The sequence below is a fragment of the Ananas comosus genome, linkage group 8, assembly GCF_001540865.1.
Source record: "Ananas comosus cultivar F153 linkage group 8, ASM154086v1, whole genome shotgun sequence".
Taxonomy (NCBI): domain Eukaryota; kingdom Viridiplantae; phylum Streptophyta; class Magnoliopsida; order Poales; family Bromeliaceae; genus Ananas; species Ananas comosus.
The window spans coordinates 9,799,343-9,817,073 of NC_033628.1; the positions used below are offsets into that span (position 1 = coordinate 9,799,343).

The following is a 17,731-nucleotide window of genomic DNA, read 5'->3' on the forward strand; positions in this document are numbered from 1 at the left end:
TTGGAAAGGGTGCATTGGACCAAAAACCTCCTTCCAAGGACTACAATGAAGAGCTCCTGGGTTCCCACGCAGGAGCTCAAATTGGGCCCAAGACAACCTTGCCTTGGATTCGGACCGTGCTGGCCCGGCACGGCCCAGACCCACCTCGGGCCGTGCCACGTCGAATCGTCAGGTCCAAAAAGAGAGGCCCAACACGGCCCTGAAGCTTGGGCGGGATCGGCCCGGGTGTTATAGCACCGTACCGTACCCGTCCGGCCCATTTTACATTCCTAGTGTAGGCCGAAAACTTGAAATAATATAATAATATAATAATAATAATAATGCACGGTGGTGGAGCAAGTTCCGGGCGATAATTTCTCCCTCACCGACTTCCAATTCGCGGCCTCACCCCGCGCCTCTCTTCTCCCACTTTACCTCTTCTCCAAACCAAACAAAAACCCTAGACCCCATTTCCTTCCCCAGAGCACCGCTCGACTCATCCCTTCTTATCGCAAAATGGCCTTCGAAGACGACGAACACGAAAGAGTAGGAGGAGAGGAAGAAGAAGCCCATCTCCAGTCGCTTCTCGAAGCTTCTCGAACCCCCGAGGGCCGCTCCCGCCTCGCCGGAACCCTAGCCCCCCTCCTCCTCCGCCGCCTCTCCCCCTCCTCCCCTCCCCGCATCCTCCTCCTACGCCTCCGCCTCCTCCGCAACCTCTGCGCCGGGGACGTCGCCAACCAGGGCGCCTTCCTCGAATCCGACGGCGCCGGCGCGGTCGCCGCCGCGATCCTCCGGTCGCCGCCGGATCCGACGGCGGAGATCCGCCGGGCGGGGCTCCAGCTCCTCGGGAACGCCGCGCTCGGCGGGGAGCCCCACCGGGGCGCCGTGTGGACCCGGCTCTTCCCCGCCGGGTTCTTGGAGCTGGCCCGGGTCCGTGAACCCGGCGTTTGCGACCCCCTTTGCATGGTGCTCGACACGTGTTGCTCCTCCGTTGGTGGGCGAGGGCGCTTGGAGGAGCTTTGTGGAACAGCGGCTGGGATAGCTATTATCGTGGAGATCGTGACCACTGCGTCTCAAGGTGTGGGGGCATCATAAACCCTAAATTTGGTGATAATTTTTTTTGTTTTTTTAAAAGCCCCATTGTGTTCTTTATAAAGCATGCATTTTTAAGCTTGCTAAGTTGAGATTAGGAGATAACGTTCTCAAAAACAATTAGGCTGTTTATTGAAGATGGAACATTCGGATCGACAATCAACTCTGTTAAACATTATTCGGAGCATTTGAAGTATTTAGAAATCGAATTTTATTATTTTTAGGACTTACAATCAAGGACATCATCAAGTGGCTGCGAAATGAACATTTAAAAGGAGTAACATTGCGAAAAATAGTGGTTTGATTTTTTTTTTTTTTTTTTTTTCAGATGCAGATTGGAGTTGTCAAATGTGGTCTAAACTCATAAGTACCGAAAGAATGTTCTATGAAAAATTCAGCGGGTTTAAATTGTTCTAAACCATTAAGCGAATGAAGAGCGAAAGGCTCGTTTAGGCTGTCAAAATTTGTCTATTTTGAACCCTTTAGATCACTCTTTAGATCACTCGATAAATAATTTTTAAAAAAATTATGAAATTTGATTTTTATGTACTTCAAATATTCTAAATTAAATTTAACGGCGTCAATCGCTTATTTGCATGCCCCATCACATACGACTCTGTAGTAAAATATGCCATTTACTCTTTAGTGTGTTCAAGCTCAACTCTTTCAAAAGACATTGCTTTATGGATTTATTACTGATGACATAATTCTATTGAGAATGTATCTGAATTTAATGCTGTAAAATTTTTTTTGGGGGAAAAGATCAGGTTTTTTTTATGCTTGTTTGTTTAACTGTAGATACTGGTGATTGCAGTTGGCTATCAAGAGGAGTGGCTGGAGTGGCTTCTTTTCAAAATCTGCGTGGAGGAGCGAAACTTCTCGAATTTATTCACTAAACTGAGCTTACCAGACGATCCCGATAGCTCTCCTCCACATGAACTCGAATCTGTAAAATTCAACATTAAGCATGCATTCCTCCTGGGGATTCTTTCAAAGTGCTTGAGCGAGCGGCCGAAAGAAGTTATTGTTTCCAACGAGTTCGCTCTTGACATGCTGAAAATTCTCAAGAGAGCTTCTGAAACTGTGGATTTTGCTTCTCGAGGAAGCGCGGCTCTTCCTACCGGTTCTCCTGCTATTGATGTCTTGGGGTATTCACTCCTCATTTTGAGGGATATTTGTGCTTGGGAGCATCCTTATTCGCCTTCTTTAGACGCCCCCATAGACTCATTGCTCAATGCTGGTCTTTTCGAGCTCCTTCTAACTTCCCTTCGCGAGCTCGAACCCCCGGCAATCGTGAGAAAATCCATGGCGAGGGAACAAGCAATTGATCAATTGACATCTAGCCCTTCAAATGTCTGCCCTTACAAGGGGTACAGGAGAGATTTGGTTTCTGTCATTGCGAATTGCTTGCACCGAAGGAGGCGAGTTCAAGATGAGGTCAGAAGGCAGAACGGGATCCCGTTGCTCTTGCAGCAATGCGTAGTCGACGAAGATAACCCGTTGTTGAGAGAGTGGGGATTGTTGGCGGTTAGGAACTTGCTCGAGGGGAATGTGGAGAACCAGAAAGAAGTGGCGGAGTTCGAAATGCAAGGGCCTGTCGTCACGCCGGAAATCGCGCAGTTAGGGCTTAGAGTGGAGGTAGATAAGGAAAATCGGCGTGCAAAGCTGGTCAATATCAGCTGATGTAAGTTGGATTTGCACTTGAACTAGAGTTTTAGTGTGGCCGCTTACAAAGATTTTATGTTTTGTTGCTAATTCATGTGTGAGATATTTCTTTATGTACTTTTCCTGCTCTTTTTGTGTTCGATACGATCATACAAATGACAGGTTATCAGCCCAATGTATTCCATATGATCAGGTAACACTAACTATTATGTAATAGACTTCATTAACAGTATTTTGTCTCTGTGAGTATAATGATTCATATCTTCAAATCAAAATTATGAACACAAGCTTCTCTTATAGATAAAGAATTAAATTAGCATAAAGAAGTTTCCGAACAGACTCAATCATGTACAGTGCAGGTTTATAGGCCGAGGGTGACCGAAAGCTTTAATCAGAGCATTCGCTCAACATTTATCAACGAGTTTAAAGGATTCATATTATAACTATACAGTAAATTTGATCAATCACACAACAATTTACTACATGATAATAAAATAGCTGAATGAATGATATTTCGTAAGCTTATGCTTTCCATTACAATTTGAGGGTATCAAAATAAGCTTTAGATATTATCGGTTTCTCTCTATGTATCCGCAATGCTCCATATAAAAGCTGGTACAAGCATACAACACCTTTGAATAAAAAAAAAGAAAAAGAAAAAGGTGCAGGTATTCAGGCCTTCTCATCCACTACAATATGCTCAAGCTCGAGGTCTAACTGTTTAGTATCACTTCACTCTTTACTTCGAATCGAAGTAAAAGAAATAGGCAATGAAGCTAACACAGAAAATCCGAACAATGTCAAGCAAAAGAGACATCCGAACGGAGAACATATTTAATGTTTTTGGTAACAACACGAGCTTCATGTAGCATGCAGTCGTCTCCATGAATATGAAGCAGCGCCATTCCTGGAACCGGAGCGACCTACAAATAAACCACATTAGACCTGAGACAAGTGCAGAAACAAATTATCCATTTTGCTACGTCATGAGTTATGAGGAAATGAGACAGGGAAAGAGCGAACTCGAAGTTTAAGTTAAAAGGTTATAATAAGTTGCCGTTTTCACAAATCAAAAGGGCAAAGTACCTCAGCTACAACTCGTCCTCTTTGATCATAAAAGACAGTTTCTCCTCCGACAAGAGACTCTGCCGATGAATCTTTGTTGTTGCCTTTGCCACTGAGATATATTAAAAGGGTGTACTTCGTTATGCGACCCTCTCCAAGATCAACGCTCTCATCAATGTGGCGACCAAACCGCTGACCCACTGTATACCTGGAAGAGGTCAAAATCCATGCTGTACCATAGTTAGTTAATTCGCGAATTATTCGCGAATTATTCGCGAATTTTTGATATTCCGAATAAAACGTCCGTTTTCGAACTTTTGGGAAAAATTCGGAAAAAATCGCGTTTTATTGGATAAAAGTAATTATTCGCGAATTAATCGGGTTCGCGAATAATTCGGATCAAAAAAACGTCGCCGTTGCTGCGACTGCGATGCTGCGACTGCGATGCGGTCGCGGGCTTCGTGCATGGCCCAAAACAGAAAAGAGTTCGCCTCTCAAAAAAAAAAAAAAAAAAACCTTCTCTGAAATCGCCCCCTCCCAGTCTCCCAAACTCCCACCCCCACCCCTCCCAAAAAAGGGTTTGCCCTAACTTCTCACCCCTGCGGCGGTGCGGCCCTGCCACCGACCCGTGCGGCGGTCGCGGTCCCTTCCCCTCCCCCTCTTCCCTTCCGGCTGCTCGCCGAACGCAATCGGAAGCCCCCCTCTTCAGAAATCGAAGATCGAGTTCTTCACTCTTCAGAAATCGAAACCCTCCCCGTCGCCTCTTCCTCTTCCGCTTCCGCTATCCAACGATATATAGATCAGTAATAAGGTGGTTCTTTACAAACCAAGTACGATTTGAGTTTTCATTTTTTAAAGCAAAAGTTGGAAGCTTTTAGTCCATCTGATGGATACTTTTTTAGACACAAATGGCTCGAGTGCTTAAATTGAATGTGTCCATTCTCTGTTATGCACCTTAAATTGTTAAGAACTTAAGACCCAAACATAGAGCTAAATAATGTTAATTAACCTAGGGACCATGCCTACTTTAGACTTTAGAATTTATGAACTCTTGTATTTTACATTTAAATATGGACTATCTTGATCTCTTATTTGCTTAATTATTTATTCTTTTTTAGGCATAATATAGTTTATTATTTTTTTATTTAATTTTGTAGCTCGTTATTCTTATATTCTTAAAAAATATGAATATTTATGCTAATAGCATAAATTTTAAGAGGAAAAAATTTAATTTAATAGCCGAATTTTTGATCCCGAATTTTTAATTGGTGAACGTATAATATCCGTATAAATCACGTATCCGAATAATTGACTAATCCGTTTTTTAGCCGATTTTTTCAACGAATTTAAAAATTAGAAGACGAATTTTATCCGAATTATACCCGTACCGAACTTTTGCCGAATCCGAATTAACTAACTATGTGCTGTACTATAAACTAAAAGTAAAATTCACAGCATGCGCACCTCAATATCATTGTTGGTTCGGCTAAATTAGTAACTTAATTTTTGACAAAAAGATAGGTCGAAATTTTGCAAAATCATAGGCATAGAAGAGATCTCATACAGCGCTTTTCCTTTATCACTAGGTTGCCTTTTTTTTTATATATATACTTGCAAAGTTGCAATAGTGAAAGGATAGCAGGAAGTACAATGTATGAGAGAAGAAACTTGAACATCTGCCATTACCTGTAGAATCTAATATTTGGATTTAGACCCACAGCTACTTCGCCTGGAAGTTTGATATCGCCAAATATTTTCTTTAGGCCCGACTCCCAGATGACTTCAGCTAGCGATGGGTCGGTCATGGATATACGATCGTTGTCTCTATACGCTTGGCCTCTAGCTGGTCCCAAGCTTCCCTGGTGGGTGAAGCCAATTGCCTCTGCGGCTTCAACGAAAGCACTTGCTTCAGCAGCGCTGAAGAAATTCGGTACCTAAAACATTTCACGTATTGCATGAGAAAACCTAAACAGTTCGGATTCACGACCAGATTCAAATACTTAGAAAAGCAGGATCGATTTTTCACGACATTCTCGAGCCTACGGGCGGCTTAAACTTCAACCAAGTACTTTAGTCAAAAGCCAGGAGCCAAAAGAGAGACTACATGTTCTCCAAATTTCTATACTCGATATTAGGGGTGGCCATCCAGCTCGCTGTTCGCGAGCCATCGGGTTCGCCGAAATGAGCTCGAGATCGCTCGCTCGCTTTAGTAAACGAGCCCGAACACCGAGCTGGATTTTTCAGCTTCGTGTAAAAACGAGCCGAAAGAGTCTGGGTCAGCATCCATCCGTGTTCGCTCGTATAACAGCTCGAATACATATTTATTATTTATATATTAATTTATTATTTATATTTTATATATAAATAAATAATTATATATATATAATATTTTTTATTATTTAATTTTAGCAAAATAAAAATATAATGCTAGTTTAATTATAAAAAAAACTCATTTATATTAAAGTTTCAACTATTAATAGATCAAAAGTTTAATGGATAAGATCTTTATAAACTTTTTTTTTTACATATAATTTATCATATTTTTTTAATTTATTATTCGTTTGGCCGCCTCAGGAGCACAGCTCGTGAACGAGCCGAACACAAGCTATCTTTCGGCTCGATTACCTTTAACGAGCCAGATCGTTTCGGCTCGTTTATTAACGAGCCGAACACGAGCCGACCCTAGCTCGCTCGTGTTCGGCTCGTTTACACCCCTACTCGATATCAGTCTTAGTGAATAGTGACTATGTTTTTGAATCACTGTATTATAAGATAAAAGTGTACATACCTAACTTGAATCATGGAGCATTTTGAATCGGCTATCCAACCATTCACAATTTTGATTTTGCTATCCAACCTTTTAATTTATTTGATTTGCAATAGTCAATGGTATTTTAACTTCAAATTTTAAACTAATTACTTTAATGAAGTTATAGTTTCAAAAATTGCATGAAGTATACTAACTAAATCTGTAAAGATAAATGACGTATTCAAATTTTAAAGTCAAAGTGCCGTTGACCGACTAAAAATCAAATAAATTGAAAGGTTGGATAGTAAAATCAAAATTTTGAAAGGTTAGACAGCAAAATCAAAATGGTCCATAATCCAATATGTTTCTACCATTTCATAATTACTAAGTTCTTGATTTGTTTAAATCAAAGTGAAAAACTTAACCCTATGGCTTCAAATCAAATGGTTAACATAATAGAGTAAAACTCCCTTAATTTTATTCCTCATAAATCATAATAGAGTAACTCTAACCATCAACACGCAGATATATACTCGAGTTTCGCAAATAAAATACAATTTTGGGATTTTGGGGCATCCACAACTGGTTGATTTGATAACACGCTTCTCTACCTGATTGCGGGATTCAATATGGCCTTAAATTAGGGCTAAACAATGAGCAAAAACAGATTAATCCAAGCCTAATTAGGTAAAAGCTGCATCAAATTGGAGAGTGAGAACAATTAGGGTTAGCTAGGGTATTCCTCTGATGAGATGGGAACACGACGTACCGTGAAGAGGAGGGTACCACGGAGGCGATCGATTTGGAGATCCTTCTTGGGTTTAATGGCGGGCCATCTCCCTCCCATCTCCTTTGCCCTACTCGTCTTCGTCTTCGTTTTCGTCTTCTTCCTCCGCTGCTCCCCGTCTCCCCCACCCGCGGCGCGAGTCGCCATTGTCGAAGCTTCACCTTCGACAGGAATTAGCTACCGGTGAAAAATGATCGGCGAGGGCGACGTGAGTTCGGGTATATGGGCACGAAGTGGGGATGCAAATGGATCCCGGTTGGTGGAGCTCCGACCCGATCCGCCCCGAATGGTTATATGTAGGTGAGAACCAAAAATATAAAAAAAAATGTAATTTTTGTCGAACCGGATCCACCAAATAAATAGAGCGGAACACGAAAAGCCTCTCTAAATTTGCCCGCTTTTGTCCCAATCCATCTCAAATAGAGCAATAAATGGTGATAAAAAATAAAATTAAAATTAATTCGTCCCAATCTAATAAAAAATAGAGTAGAAGATACGAAACCCCTCCCACTCTGGAATCCGCCCCATTTGCATCCATTTGCATTCCAAGAGCAAAGTACAATGGGATGAACTTATTTTTTGACCATCCACACACATTACATTAAATTTAAATTTATGTGTAATTTTATTTTTTTCAAAACACCATAACAAAAGTTAAAATAATAATAATAATAATTATTATTATTATAATTTTTTTATTCTTTTATATGCTAGTATAAAATTTTTGATAAAAAAATTAGAATATCTATGATTGTAAAGTCAATTGATTTTTCATGAAACAATTACAGCCGAAAAAATAAATTTTATCTAAATTTTAATTTAATTAAAAATTATTTTTAATTTAATGATATAACTCGCCCATTACATTCGAATGAAGAATTACTGAAACTAAGGGCACAAACCACATAATTTCAGCACATAAAATAAATTTATTTACATCACAAAAGCCGGGAGACAGCCAAAAATAGCTGCTACACAACTCACATACATGCTTATATAATATAAATAAATTGATATACAAATTCATGTTCTTTAATCAGCGCAATGTCAGCTGAGGCCTGTTTTTCTCAGAATACCTGCAGGTCACCCAGCAGCTTTGATGTCTACTCTACCTTTTCTATATTGTTAGATTCTCTTGAATGGCGAGAAATGAGCCGCAAATGTTTCCGCCCAAATCAGGGAAAGTCTCGCAGCCGGGCAAGGGTCTCACCTTGCCCTTGCGGTCGACATCCACGGGGTATTTCAGAAGGTGGCCCCTCATCTCAGTGATCTGATCGGAAGCGAACTGTCTCCAATTCGTTTCTCCGATAGACCGGACATGCCTTAGACATTCAAGGCTCTCCGGGCGCGTAAAGCTCTCCTCGAGAAATCCTATATGCTCGGCCCAGAGTGACATTCTATAGCCGTGTATCTACGAGTTACATCATCGAAACTAAGATCAGATATCATAATAAGTTTCGGGTTACTTCAGTTTTTGTAGAATGTCTCATAGCTGATTCAGTTACCTGTCCACGAGGAGCAGATTGCTTCCGTGCCCATGTGTACTGCGGCTGGTAAGCACCCATTGCGATCTCGGTATCTCTCAAACCTTCCAAGGACCTCTGATTGATGTTCGCTGATCCAAGTATCACGAACTCGTCGTCCACGATCATGCCTTTCGAGTGTACATAGATCATGAATCTCCTGTTCTTCCTAGCATGTTCCTGAGAAAATAGCGTGAATAAATGTGAGGGCACTAGTCTCTCTCTTCCAAGATGAAGCATCCTAGTTATTATGTGCTTAAGAATGCAGCTTAGTCTCTTGAGATTATAAAAGAAGAGACGTCCATCGGCAATATCTATTAGTCATCTTAATTATTAGGTAAAAATGTATAAAACTGACCAAATGGGTGATAGTTGAGGTAAGTTTTATACATTTTCACCTAATTATTACTGCTGAATATAGTCTCTCATGGTCAAGCCTCTATTTTTTTTTCTTTATCTTTTTTTTGTGTGTATAAATTTCCAAAATACCAATGCCAGCTGAAAGAAAAGGATTGAAGTGAGGGGTTGTGCACTTTCATACATGTCTGATGATGGACAATAGCTACGGAACTTTGAAATATTTTGTTGGACATGACGAGCTTTTTCCTTATTTGGAAGTTAAAAGTTCTATTCTCACATCTTAATTGTAACTGCAGATTACAAACTATTCTAAGATGAATGCAATCTTACTTGAGGAGTATTTGCAGAGTTTGAAGTTCCATCCGAAGCATGATATGTGTCTACAGCCTCCCGATTGCCAAGGCAAAAGAAGTTCAAATAGTCTTGTGGCTCGTATTTATCCTCCAGTCCTACTTCCTTCAAGGCCCTATAGATTGTCTCATACATCATCTGCATCGTTTTATTCTGCAGTGATCGAGAACACGAATATCAGTTATAGTGCATTTTGTCAAATAGCAAAGGATAGCGTATAGAATTATTGCAAAGCCTAGAATAAAATAATAATAATAATGCAAAAAAGGGGCAAAAATAGCATCAAAATGATGGATGAAATATAAATATTTATGACTGACTAAATGTGCTACTCAAAAGCATTCTTTGGCAAATTTGCTAACTAGATAGATAGGATATCATTGTTATAATTACGAATTGAAAATAGGGGAAAGTGAGAGACCAGTTTCAACAATAACTGTTTAAATCAGCAAATTTTTATGTATTATTATGTGGCAAATTAGGAAGTTGCCCATATCACCCAAAGATCAGATCATAATAGGTGAATAGGTATCAGAAGCAAATTTTCTGCAGCAACGAATTATGTCATTTCAACAACTAAACAAGTAGCTTCAAGTCCCTAACCATAGGTTCATTCCATCTCCAAAGGTTATTGGTAAGTGAAAAGTGACAACTATTTGCCAGGTCAATACTCTAGAACCGATTACTTTTGAATAGTGTGACCTTTTGTTGCTATTACTGTTTTAAGTTCATGAGCAAGGAATCAAACCCAATCATTACTCGAACAACTTTATGCCTAAAAAATTCATTCATAGAAGACCAATAGGTTGTTCCGATTAAATGATGATTTTGGAGGCCTTTATAAAGGCAAAAACTAAATTCAAATAATATTATCAGGATAAGTCACCATGCATGACTATTACGACTAAGCAACTTCTGTGTAACAGAAACAGTAAATAGACCAGAACCGACAGAAGAACAAATCCAAACAGAGAGGTAGCCGAACAGTCACCGTAAGTTTCTCAAAACATGCATCAGAAGTAACAAAGCGAACCTGCCAAAAAAGGATCCTCTGAGTAGGAGCACTAGTTGGATTACCCTCCGGCCACATTGGAATAACTATATATGCAGAAAACCTCTCATTTGCTTTAATCTTGTTTGCAATTTTAAGGGCAATCTCAATTGGTATAAGATTATTAGCACCTACAAGACAAACAAAGGTCCAGAAATCCACTGTAACAGAAGCATTACCAACTAAATAAAGGTTTGTAATATTATAGCGACTGGAGAGTAGAAGAATTTTATGTTATCTCAGCTTTTTTCTTCACTAAACTTATGCTAAATAACAAATTTTTGCTTTGCTAGGTACGTTCATGCTTACCAATGTCTTTGTTTGAATCCCAATTAAATGAAGATCCAAGGAAGTACTGATTCTCAATATAAATGAAGTGTTGGGCTGCTCGGATTGCATTCACATAAGCTGTATGTATGCTCATATCGATCAACACATTTTTTCCACACACAAGATTCTGCTCGTATAATCAAGTCTGCCCAAGTCAGAAAGCAGCAACAGTAAATCTAACAATAAAAAGACTACATAGTTTCAGATACCTTTCTGGTTGCCTCTCTTGGATCTTTTGGAAAACCTTTGACAGAATTTGAATCAATTGACCGGAAGATCTGAATGTACGTGGAAGCAAAGAAATTATAATAATTTTCAGCAAGTCAGATAAACATGTAATTCAAGATATTAGGAAATGTACAACGTGATTTTACCTGGACGTGCCAAGTCTCTGGATCGTAATCAGTTTGATTTATTAATTCATGGATGCCAACAATATCAGGAATTCTTTCAGTCTTGAGTAATGCGTCATCATGTGACTTTCCAAGTTTTTTAATCCCATGACGTTTCGATGCCTTTAACCAGCGCTCTTCGAAGTTTGTCAAAACATCATAAGCTGCCGGACCATCAATTTTAGAATGCAAGTCATGCCATGGTTCTCTTGGGCCACGGGCATCAAGTCCCTGCAAGGAATAATAATAGAGCAGGAGACTACAATACGATTAACAAGATGCCAAACAAACAAATATAATGAATCAAAAGAAAACATGAGTGAACAAGTGTATTAGGTATCTTCTTTTCCGCAAAATTGTATAAGCATCAGCCCAGAAAACGTTGAATACAAGGTCTACATTTCAGGGACAGTATGCACATTATGAGGTCTAAACAAATTAACATCTAGAAGATACTGAATAAGCAGGCTTTGATACAACAATATCCCTAAGAATGAGTTCTACTTTTTTATGTTTGTGGCAAAAGCTTGTAGTTACACAAAGAACCCATCAAAATACAAAATTAAAAGCATCCTATGGACAGCATGTTACAAACTAGAGCACCAGAATGTGACCAGTGCAGACAAAAAAGTCAGATGAAAGTTGAAACATTACCGCAAAATTAGGATTGTGGTAGTCATCCTTGTGCAATGTTTGGAGGGTCCTAAATAAAGGATGTCTTGGAGTATCATATCGTCCGCCACATAGATCAAGGCCTCCAACAAAAGCAATGATTTTTCTTCTACCATGACCAGCATCAGCATCCATAATCACTGTTTTCTGATGATGAGTAAAGATAGTCCCAGTTTCCTAGTTCCCAGAAATTAGACTCGTTAGCACAACATCTATGAATATCAAGGAAGTTCTTGATACTCTTGTAAAATTAAAAAAACCCACAGAAAACCCCACAATTTCAAGCAGATCAGAGAATTAGAAATCTATGGTATATATGTTACTAAAATGCAGTAGAAGAAATGCTTTATTGCATCAAATTGTAAAAACAACTTCAAAGCTAATTAAATAACATCATTACTGCAGATAATCCTCGCTCTAAACTTAAATGGACGAAATATTAGGAACAATTAGAAAAGGGAAACGTCAAGCATGTGCATGTATACATTGGCACACAAATAGAGCTGTGACTGCTACATCATAATTATATCCTATGATTAATCCAACTGGCAAGAACTCAACCAGGAAAGAGCATATAATCTTAAACCAAGTACACCAAAAAGGCCATCCAAACAGACCAATCAGGCTATGAAATTATAATTAGGTTCCGGTACCTATAATAGTTTATTTGTTCTGTAATTTAATCTGCTTAGATCTATATGATGCACTTCTATCAGTTTCGACCTAATCTTGGATAAAGCATGACCTAGGCCATCTTCATGACCTGTACAATGAAAGCAAAGCCTAGATTAGCATGGATTTTGAGAAGCTAATAATAATTCTTGTGAATCTTTCATCCAACTAACCATCTGACAGGTAATATACATGACAGATATAAGAGAGAATTATGTATGCCAATGAAGCAGGCCAAATACAAAAATTACAGGATTTAAGACTACAAGAAACAAGTATGGTTCATGTACACCGCTATGTCCACAGTTTGCTGGTTCTTATGTGGCTAAAGAAAAGGACCACTATGCAGTTTCAGCTACGTGAACGCGTCCTCTAAACAACAGCTGGAAATGCATTGCAATTACAAATTGCAACAATCCACATTGTCAACAGAGTCCAGATAGAGGCAAAAAAAATATCTAATTTTGATAGTTTCACAGGAGTTTAAACAGATAGGCAAGGTAACCTGTTGTTTCACCCAGCTGTGTCGTTTTCCAGCAGAACGGGGACAAAGCAACACCTGTACTGAAGAATGCTTGAAAAATCGACGTGTCTCCTCATCATGAGTACCCATAACACCATTCTGCACATATAAATCTAATAAGCAAAATACTGAATAACAAGCATTTGTGATGCTAAGTACATGATTAGATTCTTCAGCAATATGGCATGTTTACACGTAGAACACTACAACTACAAGAACTAAAAAGACTATTCACCGCAGCCAAGAGAAGACTTATAAAAAAGATAGAAAAGATTTAAGAGTGCAATCACAGCAAAGTACTCTAATTAATTCTGCAATCATATGATTCTTGATAGTTAAAGATTTGGATCATCCCACGGATTAAGTGTTAGGAAAAAGACAGTTTCTGGTAAATAATAAAGAGAAGTGCAAAAGGTGATCATATATCTCCGCATGTTAAGGAATAGAGGTGAACAACAAGAAGTCCAATTAACAGAGTTCCAAAAATTTCAAGTAACCATGGATAATTTGGTGGGTGGCAAAGCCAAAAATCCTCTTTAAATCAAAAGACGATGATGCAAGAACAAACTAATTTGAACCCCCACCGTTTGAAACCCCAAAATGTTCCTCGAAGTCGGATCATCCCACACCAGAAGCAACACTCTCACCCCTTCCTGCGACTTAGACTTGAGAAGATCACCCAACGTAAGAGCCTGCGCACCGCCGGTATCGCGTACCAGTTGAATTGTATGAAACACCGACCACCCCACAATGTAAACCAGGCGCCGTGCCTGGCTTATCGCATCGAATATGTCATGCCAACACTTTCCATGCTGATAATGAAATCCATGATCCAATACCAGCCCCGGGAGGCAACCGTCGGGGACATGAGCATCCTGATACAGAGTAACCCTCCCACCCTTCCTTAAAGGGAAGTAAGTATTCGGCACCCCGAAGTAGTCGGGGCCGGCACCGACCCCGTTATGGTACGCGCTGAGCCTCGCCATTGGGATGTACTGTATCGATAGCCGGAGAACGGCACCGGGCTTACAGGGCTTGCCATTCTGACCCAGAATTGGGTATGTTCCTTCCACCTTCTCTCCGGAGAAAATTTGCTCCGCGGGGATCGAAACGGTGCCGATGAGCTGTGCGCCGACGACGTCACTGTCCTTGACCATGAAGCGGACCTCGGCGGTCTCGTGGGCGACGGGGACAATGAAGTGCTGGTTCCAGGCGGGGTTCTCGCTGTTGCTGACGACGTAGGTGCGGCCCACGGTGGCGGCGGCGACGGTGATGGTGACGTAGGGATCGCTGGTGATCGAGGAGACCTTCTCGAGCTTGCCGCTGAGGGAGCTGGTGAGGCGGGGGCCGAGCATGTCGCCGAGGGTCTTCGAGAACATGTCCATGTTGGGGAGGTTCCTCGCGTCCAACACCCACACGTCCAAGCTCCCGTGGAGGAGCAGCACCTTCAGGGACGCTTGCACGCCGTGCGGCGCCGCGCCGTAGGGCACGATCTGCCCCGCCGCGCCGTGCTGCGACACCCCGCCCCCGCCGCCGCCGCCGTAGGGCACGAGCTGGCCGTGTTGCGACGCCGATCCGGAGAAGCCGAAGGAGTCGGCGCGGTGGTGGGACGCCGCGGCGGCGGCGGGGGGGGGATCGGAGAGGTGCATGGAGGCGATGACGTCGTGGAGAGGGTACATCGAGGCGGAGGAGGAGGAGAAGCTCTCGGAGCCCGAAGAAGGATAGGAAGGATCATGTTCGAAGCGGGAACTTCCGCCATGGTGGAAGCTCGAGGAAGCAGAAGAAGAAGAAGAGGGTGGGATGGGATCGTAGGGGGTAGGGTTAGGGTACGCGTGGTGGGGGTAGTAGGGATCGTAGGATGGGGGAGGAGGGTATTGTAAGGGCCCCGAATGGTTGAATTGGGGAGAGGGGTTCGGGGCGTGGGCGGGGAAGGAGCTCGAAGGGGCGAGGTAGGGATACGGAGGATGAGGAGGAGGAGAAGGGGTTTGGTGGGAATCGTAGTGGGGAAGCGTAGCAGTAGGAGGAGGAGGAGGAGGAGGAGGATAACCGTACGGATATGGCGGGTACGGGTTCCCGTAGTAGTTGTCCATTTTCACGTTCGGATTCCCCTTCCTCTTTCTCTCTCGCTCGCTCTCGATCTATCGTCGTAATTCGTGCTATAACGAATGGAAAGAGCAAGAGCGAGAGAGAGAGAGAGAGAAAGAGAGGGAGGGGTGTGGCGTGAGGATCGAGGAGAATTGAGGTACAAGGGAAAGAAAAAAGAAGAGGGAGGGAGCGAGCGTGGAAGGGGAGATAGAACGAAAACAATTGCATGCACCAGGTGCATGGTGTTCGGCATTACTTACGGATTATTTGGTATTGAGGAAGAGAACTAGCCTACTATGTTATTAATAGCACCAAGTCATTGGTGCTACTAAGTTTTTGGCCAATTAGATTAAGAGATGTGTGATTATGATGATTTGGGCCCCCTAGAGTTGAGTGGGTGATTGGTTGAATAGTATGATCTAAAAGTGAAAATGATCAAAAGAGCAGATCTAACTGCGGAAAACTTGGTAGCACCAAATGCTTCGTGCTATTGATAGTATAGTAGTCGTACTCTTGAGAAAGACTAGGCGAGTCTGTTTATTTATTTTTCAGGCTTAGTTTGGTATTGAGTTCTATCTAACGCTATTTAAATAAAATAGAATTGGGGTATAAATATATAGAGATATATTTCTGTATTTTTCGGTGGAATCGCAGAAAATATATCGTGTAACGAAATATTACGTACGGAAACAAACAAAATATTTTTCTATCGGACTTTCTTACTGTATGTAATGCAATCTCTCTGCAATTCCAAACGAAGCTTCGGTAACTTTCAATTGAAATGATTTTTTTTAAAAAAAAAATTCTACCAAAGTTTTTTTTTTCTACCTATCACAAAAAATAAATTAAATTAAATTACAGCATTTAATTTATTATTTTTATTATTTTTTCTTCCATCATTGATTTTTGTACTACTTAGGATAAAGTAAATTATAGTATTTTAGAAAACAGAAAGTTACGAACAAATTTAATTTACGGCAAATAAAAAAAACAAAAATATTTACTGCTGAAAAATAACTTTATTCTTTTATGGAACAAATATTATTTAGAGTGAAATGAGAGTTTGGGCGATAGTATATTATTATTTGATGTAAATATGTAACCGCATAAGTTATATTTTAATCGAATTGCGGCGACATACACAATACGATAGTTTTCTATTTTATTATTTTTTTATTACACAAAATATAATCTGTTAATAATCCTAAACAACACCTAAGGTACAATCATCTTCAAATTAAAAAATGTAAGTTATTGAATATGTACTTTATGATTTTTTTAAAATATATATATAATATTAACCGTAAATTTTTACAAATATTTTTCATATTTTGTTCTTATGTTAATACTCATAATGTGAATTTATTGATTAGCTTGTACAATTAGTCCAAAAAATATATAATATTTTTCGACGAACTAATTGAACGACTCAAATTTATTTATTTTTACACTATTAATTTTTTTTGGATTACTCATTCTCTTGGTAGAAAATTTTCAAAATTCATAATTCAGCATTACATAGTTTTTTGAATGAATATAAATTTCGAAAATATTAATCAATTTTGAGTCTGTCGTGCACCGGGTGCATGCAACCATTTGCTAATCGGGTGTGGTGGGGGAATAAGACCGTTGGTGGGGACGTAGTGGGCGAGGACTACGCGCAGCGGCGCAGTTGAGGATTCCGTGCGGAGTAGGTTGGTTTTTTTTTCCCTTTGACTTACCTTTTATATATATATATATATATATATATATATATATATATATATATATATATATAGTTGAGCTAGAATACTATCGGTAGCAAACGGACTCCGTTGCCACCCATTTGTTTTTAATGATGGGGCCTCCAAATCGACGATCGGCACCGTTAAATATGATCTATACCACTTGAAGTATCTAGAAATCAAATTTTATGCTTTTCCGATATTGTTCTCTTGTCCATCAAGTGGGCGTAAAAATGAACGACTAAAAATGAATATTCTCTAAAAAATGATGATAGAAATTTTATAATCATAATCGAGAGTATAGATCTTGTTCTAAATAGTTTAAAGAATTTTCTAACTAAAATTCAATTGATTTGAATAGCTTTACACCGTTAAACGTGAAACACCTCATATCTACCACTAAAATTACAAAGTTTGAAATCTTTTGATCATTAGGTCAATGATATCGAAAAGATTTGAAATTTGATTTCTAGATAGTTCAAGTGGTATAGATTATGTTCAACGCTACCGATTGTCGATTTGGAGGTTCTATCATCGAAAACAAATGGATGACAACAGAGCCCGTTTGCTACTAATAGTATACTAGCTCAACTATATATATATATATATATATATATATATATATATATATATATAGTGAGGCTATCCGGCTCTGACTTTTTTTTTTGCATTCTTTCCTTCTTCTCTGACTCTCCTGCCACAGTTTCGACA

The 17,731-nt window shown here is 40.0% G+C and overlaps 3 protein-coding genes across 3 annotated transcripts; 1 reads left to right on the plus strand and 2 right to left on the minus strand.

Moving 5' to 3' along the window:
* Positions 335–2,971, plus strand: LOC109713983 (ataxin-10). Its single transcript, XM_020238324.1, has 2 exons — positions 335–1,057; positions 1,886–2,971. The coding sequence occupies exons 1-2, from the start codon at positions 496–498 to the stop codon at positions 2,752–2,754; spliced, it is 1,431 nt and encodes a 476-aa protein (XP_020093913.1). The 5' UTR covers positions 335–495; the 3' UTR covers positions 2,755–2,971.
* Positions 3,221–7,541, minus strand: LOC109713560. The gene is made up of 4 exons (XM_020237674.1): positions 7,320–7,541; positions 5,488–5,735; positions 3,823–4,009; positions 3,221–3,659 (listed from the first exon to the last, which is right to left on the minus strand). The coding sequence occupies exons 1-4, from the start codon at positions 7,482–7,484 to the stop codon at positions 3,537–3,539; spliced, it is 723 nt and encodes a 240-aa protein (XP_020093263.1). The 5' UTR covers positions 7,485–7,541; the 3' UTR covers positions 3,221–3,536.
* Positions 8,221–15,456, minus strand: LOC109713992 (phospholipase D gamma 1). Its single transcript, XM_020238335.1, has 10 exons — positions 13,796–15,456; positions 13,194–13,310; positions 11,999–12,193; positions 11,327–11,575; positions 11,162–11,230; positions 10,932–11,079; positions 10,605–10,753; positions 9,551–9,724; positions 8,843–9,040; positions 8,221–8,748 (listed from the first exon to the last, which is right to left on the minus strand). Exons 1-10 carry the CDS (start codon positions 15,299–15,301, stop codon positions 8,455–8,457), a joined length of 3,099 nt encoding a protein of 1,032 aa, XP_020093924.1. The 5' UTR covers positions 15,302–15,456; the 3' UTR covers positions 8,221–8,454.